Source organism: Apium graveolens, chromosome 8, assembly GCF_009905375.1.
Source record: "Apium graveolens cultivar Ventura chromosome 8, ASM990537v1, whole genome shotgun sequence".
NCBI lineage: Eukaryota > Viridiplantae > Streptophyta > Magnoliopsida > Apiales > Apiaceae > Apium > Apium graveolens.
The window spans coordinates 208,510,611-208,516,599 of record NC_133654.1 but is presented as its reverse complement, the minus strand read 5'-3'; the positions used below and the strand labels follow the sequence as shown (position 1 = coordinate 208,516,599).

Below are 5,989 nucleotides of genomic sequence, written 5' to 3'. Positions count from 1 at the left end.
ATCAACATGCAAAGGCAAATCTCAACATGCAAGGGCTATAATTAACATGCAAGTCTTAAAACTTAATATACTTGAAGATATGCATAGGATTCAAGAGTTTAAACATCATATCTCATCATTTTTGAAGCAAAATAGTTTATAAGCAACATGCAAAGTCATTTTCATAGAAATTTCTAAAGAATCAACCATATACATTATGCTCTTTTAAAAAATCATTGGCAAATGCTATGAACAAGATTATGACTTGGAATATTGAAGTAAAAATACTACTCAAAGATCATATCAAGTCCATATCTTTAAGCCCTTATGATTTTAGTCCTTAAATCCATGAGAATTCAAGGCCTATATCTTGGCTATAAAAACACATCAACACATAGTTAAACATACCTTTTATGAGCTAAATATTCAAGTATAAATGTGAGAATATGAGGGAACTAGCTCCTTGATCAAAGTGTTTAAAAAGGAAAGTAAAAAAAATTAAAGAAGAGGGGGTGGGGAGGCTTCGGCCGAGAGGGAGGAAAAAGGGGAGGGAGGGAGTGAAGTGGTGTGCAAAATGAGAGAATGTGACTTGTGTTTTGGATTTTGTTGTGTTAAAATGGTAGTAGAATGGAGAAATGACTCCTATGCATTTTCTATAAGCTTAAACATTATTGCATGCAAAGGCACATGGGTATTTTACTTGGTCAAAATGAGTGAGTGGGGTTGAAAATGACAATCCTATCCTTGGTCTCTTTTATAAAGAATTTTGCATGCAAGGGCACATTAGTAATCTAGTAATCATTTTCTAGAATTGAAAATATGCTTAAAAAGAATGAATTTTAATAAATAAAGTACAATTCCATAAATCACAAAAATTATACCATAATTTACTTTAAAATTTTAGAAATTTTATAAGAGTATTTTCAAGAAATTTGAATAAAAATATTTTTCAAAAGAAGTTTCTTTATAATAATACTTCTATAACAAACCACATAAAAATATAATTTAATTATTTTTTAATGCACATAAAGCTTTAAAAATTTAATCTAGCATTATACCAATTTATCTATTCGTCTAAGCACAGAATTTCCATATCCAAATATTTGTGCGAAGATTCGAATCGTCTCGAAGAAAAATATATTCATATTTACTTACTGCACATAATCACTGAAAAACAATATTTAGAAATTTATGTACTCATAGTAATGCACAGAAATGCCACATCATAGATTTATAATATCATAATATTTACAATCGTTACAACCTTCCCCCCTTTAAGGATTCTATACCCAGAATCTTAAGCAAACATATGAGGATACTTATCTATCATATCACTTTCTAATTCCCATGTTGACTCTTCAACTTTGGGATTCCTCCATAAACTTTAACTAAAGGAACTATCTTATTCCTTAACACTTTATCATTTCTATCTAGAATGCTAACTGGTTGCTCGACATAAGACAAATCTGACTCAATCTCCACCGGTTCATTCTCTATGATACATTTGGTGTCGAGGATGAACTTCTTAAGCAATGATACGTGAAAAACGTTGTGAATGTACTGCATTTGAGGTGGTAAAGCCAACTTGTACGCCACTTTTCCAACTTTACCCAAAATCTCAAAAGGTCCTACAAATCTTGGACTCAACTTTCCTTTCTTTCCAAATCTAGTTATCCATTTCCATGGAGACACTTTCAACAGAACGGTTTCTCCTATTTCATACTCTACATCCCTTCTGTGTGGATCAACATACTTTCGTTGTCTATCCTCAGCTGCGATCAACCGATTTCGAATCAAATTCACCGCTTCTTTCATTTGCTGAATCAGTTTGGGGCTAATTACCTTTTGCTCTCCGACTTCATCCCAACATATTGGTGATCTACACTTACTTCCATAAAGAGCTTCGTACGGGGGTATTCCAATACGGGCATGAAAGCTATTATTATACGAAAACTCTACTAAAGGTAGGTGATCGTCTCAATTTCCTTTAAAGTCTAAGGCACAAGATCTCAACATGTCTTCTATGGTCTGGATCGTGTGCCCACTCTGTCCATCCGTCTATGGGTGATAGGCAGTGCTCATCTTGAGTCGAGTTCCCAAATGTTCTTGGAATTTCTTCCAAAATCTAGAGTTGAAACGAGGGTCTCTATCCGACACAATGGATACTGGAACTCCATGGCGAGTAACAATTTCCTTAAGATACATATGAATCAACTTGTCCATTGAGAATCTCTCATTAATCGGTAGAAAATGAGCTGACTTAGTCAATCGATCAATTATTACCCAAATAGCGTCATGATTAGATCTTGTCCTTGGTAATCCAACTATAAAGTCCATTGTAATGTGCTCCCACTTCCATTCAGGTATTTCTAAGGGCTGAATTAGTCCACTCGGTCTCTGATGTTCGGCTTTTACCCTTTGACACGTGTAACACCTACTAATCCATTGAGCAATCTCCTTCTTCATATTCGGCCACCAAAAGTTCTGTTTCAAATCTTGATACATTTTTGTGCTTCCTGGGTGAATAGAAAATTCTGAGTTATGAGCATCCTTCAAAATCTCGTTCTTCAATTCTTCCACATTTGGTATCAAAATTCTTGATGAGAATCTTAGAATTCCTTGGTTGTCTTTTTGAGTGCAAATCTATTCTCCGGTCAACTCATTCATCTATTGATTCATTACTTCTTCTTGACACTTCTTGATATTTCCTATAATTTTGGTTGAAAAGTCAACGTACAAATCATTTTTGTAGGTGCACTTGGAGCTCAAATCTCAATTTCCATCTTCTCAAATTCCTTTGATAACTCTTGGGCCATGGTCAACATATTCAGTCTCTCCTTGCGACTCAAAGCATCTGCTACTACGTTCGCTTTTCCGGGATGATAATTGATTGTGCAATCGTAGTCCTTAATCAACTCCAACCATCTTCGTTGCCTCATGTTTAATTCCTTCTGAGTGAAAATGTACTTCAGGCTCTTGTGATCCATGTATATCTCTCATTTCTCTACATAAAGGTAATGTCTCCACAGCTTCAAAGCGAATACAATTACAACCAGTTCCAAGTCGTGAGTTGGGTATCTTTGTTCGTGAGGCTTAAATTGTCTTGACGCGTAGGCTATTACCTTCCCGTGTTGCATTAAAACACAACCCTATCCTTTGTATGACGCATCACTGAATATCACAAAATCTCCTTTATCATCTGGCAAAGCTAAAACTGGAGCAATAATCAACTTTTGCTTTAATTCTTGAAAACTCCTTTCACATTTCTCTGTCCATTCAAAATTCTCATTCTTTTGGGTCAATTTTGTCAATGGTACCGCAATCTTAGAAAAATCCTTCACAAATCTTCGATAATATCCGGCTAATCTCATGAAACTTCTAACTTCAGTCGGGGTCTTCGGCCTTTCCTAGTTCATTACAGCTTCTATCTTTTCTGGATCAACTCGAATCCCTTCCCTACTGACAATGTGTCCTAGAAACTGAACTTCGCGTAACCAAAATTCACACTTCGAAACTTTTGCATATAACTTCTCCTTTCTTAAAGTCTCCAAAGCTATTCTCAAATGTTCAGCATGATCTTCCTCGGTCTTCGAATATATTAAAATGTCATCGATAAACACAATGACAAACTTATCCAAGTACTCCTTGAATACTCGATTCATCAAATCCATAAAGGCGGCTGGCGCATTTGTCAATCTGAATGCCATAACTAGAAACTCGTAATGTCCGTATCTGGTTCCGAAAGCAGTCTTTGGTATGTCTTCCCGCTTAATCTTCAACTGATGATATCCCGATCGCAAGTCAATCTTTGAAAAATAAGTCGCTCCTTTAAGTTGGTCAAACAAATCATCAATACGAGGTAACGGATACCTATTCTTGATGGTCAATTTGTTCAACTCTCTATAGTCAATGCACAATCTCATACTTTTGTCCTTCTTTTTCACAAATAAAACTGGAGCACCCCATGGAGATACACTCGGCCTTATAACTCCTTTATCCAATAGTTCTTGTAATTTCTTGGCCAATTCCTTCATTCTTGCTGGTGCCATACGATAAGGTGCCTTCGATACCGATTCCATGTCGGGCGCTAAGTCGATAAAAAATTCAATTTGACGATCAGGCGGTAATCCAGGAAGTTTATCAGGAAATACAACGAGAAATTCGCTAACTATCAGAATACTTCCTATATTCGGCGTCTCCTTAGATCTATCAATTACGTGAGCCAAATACCTTTCACACTCTTGTCTTAACAGTCTTTTAGCTTGAATCATTATCAAAAACGTCTTAACTTGCTTCTGCCCTTTAAACTCTACTCTATTTCCTTGAGGGGAATTAAAAATCACTTTCTTCTTCTTATAATCTATCTGAGAACCATGCTCTGCTAACCAATCCATTCCTAATATAACGTCAAATTCTCCTAATTGGAAACGTATGAGGGAAGCAGGGAAACTATAGCCTGAAATCTCTACTTTACACCGAGGGCAAACATCTTTAACATATACTCGTTCTTGATTAGCCAAAATGATAGATAAGGGTTCAACTAACAGTTCAATTTCATAATTCAACTTGCCGATAAAAGATTCAGATATGAAAAGATCTAGTAGCTCCGGAATCAAATATCACTTTAGCATTGATGTTGTTGACAGAAAGCGTACCTGCCACAACTTCAGAACTCTGAACAACATCCTTGATGTTCATGTTGAATGTCCGGGCCTGAGCAGGATAGAAGGGAGGAAACACTGGAGTTGCAGATTCAGAAGGTTGATTTGAAGGAAGTTGAAGAATTGGAACAGAAGATGTCATTGCTTGATTGAAAGGTGCGGCTGTCAATTGCATCAACTTGTTGTTTCCGGGGTTCTTGCAATCCCTCGACATGTGACCAGTCTTTCCACACTTAAAATATGTAACAGAAGGCTTCGGGTTCCGGCACTCATTCGCATAATGACCTTTCACATTGCACTTGAAACAGACTATGTCGGCCTTATTACAGTTACTTGTGTGTTTCTTGTTACAGAATTTACACTCCGGATTTGTTGCTTGCTGGAATCTCTACCCTTGAATCCTATTCCTCTGACTCTTATTATCACCTTTCTTAAAGCTTCAGGATCCTCCTTGGTTCTAAAATCCAAACTTCTTGAAATTCTTTCCACTTTCGCTTCCTTAAGCCGATCCTTCTTCACTACTTCCAAACTTTATTTTCTAACTCTCTTTTTCCTTTGAATTTTGGTCACTTTCTCCTTCAAACACCATTGCCTTCTGGACCACTTCAGCATATGTGGCCAATTCAAAAGCAGCCACTCTGCTTCGTAGCCAAGGCTTTAATCCTTGTTGAAATCGTTTTGCTCTCTTCTCATCCGTGTCCACATAATCTCCAACAAACCTAGCCAATTCAGTGAATTTCTTCTCGTACTCTCCCATAATCATTCCTTCTTGCTTCAATTCAAAGAACTTTAATTCCATTTGAGTCTGCATATACCTTGGGAAATACTTGTCTAGGAAAATCTTCTTGAATCTATCCCAAGAAATAACTTCTCCTTCTTCTAGAGCACGGGCTAACTCCCACCAATAGTTCGCTTCGCCTTTCAGAAAATAAGACGCGTAATCGACCTTTGTTTCTTCCCTAACAACAGCTAGCATGAAGGATTTCTCCATCTCTTTAAGCCAAGATTGAGCTTCTACAGGGTCTTGTGTTCCATAAAACTTTGGGGGTTTCACAGCTTGGAACGATTTGAAAGTCGTAGGGGTTGGTGGTGGAGGTGGTTGTTGAAGTTGTTGTTGAAGAAGTTGTTATTGTTGAGCAAGGGTAACAGATTGTTGGTGAAGTATTTGCATAAGTTGAGCCAAGTTGGGTGGTGGATCTTCATGATCCCTGGTATTGGTATTGCGGGCTCTATGAGGAGGCATGATTCTGAATGTAGACAAGAAAGGTTTATTCATAGTTCAATAATTGCATAGACAAGTTATAGCAAGGGTAAATATTAAGCACTGAGATGTTATTCATGAGATATCT

The 5,989-nt window shown here is 37.0% G+C and overlaps 1 protein-coding gene across 1 annotated transcript; it reads right to left on the bottom strand.

Annotated features, from left to right (window-relative positions):
• Positions 1 to 5,178: 5,178 nt before the first annotated feature.
• LOC141680288 (uncharacterized) lies at positions 5,179 to 5,631 on the bottom strand. The gene has a single exon (XM_074486555.1). The coding sequence runs from the start codon at positions 5,629 to 5,631 to the stop codon at positions 5,179 to 5,181; it is 453 nt and encodes a 150-aa protein (XP_074342656.1).
• Between the last annotated feature and the right edge of the window lie 358 nt (positions 5,632 to 5,989).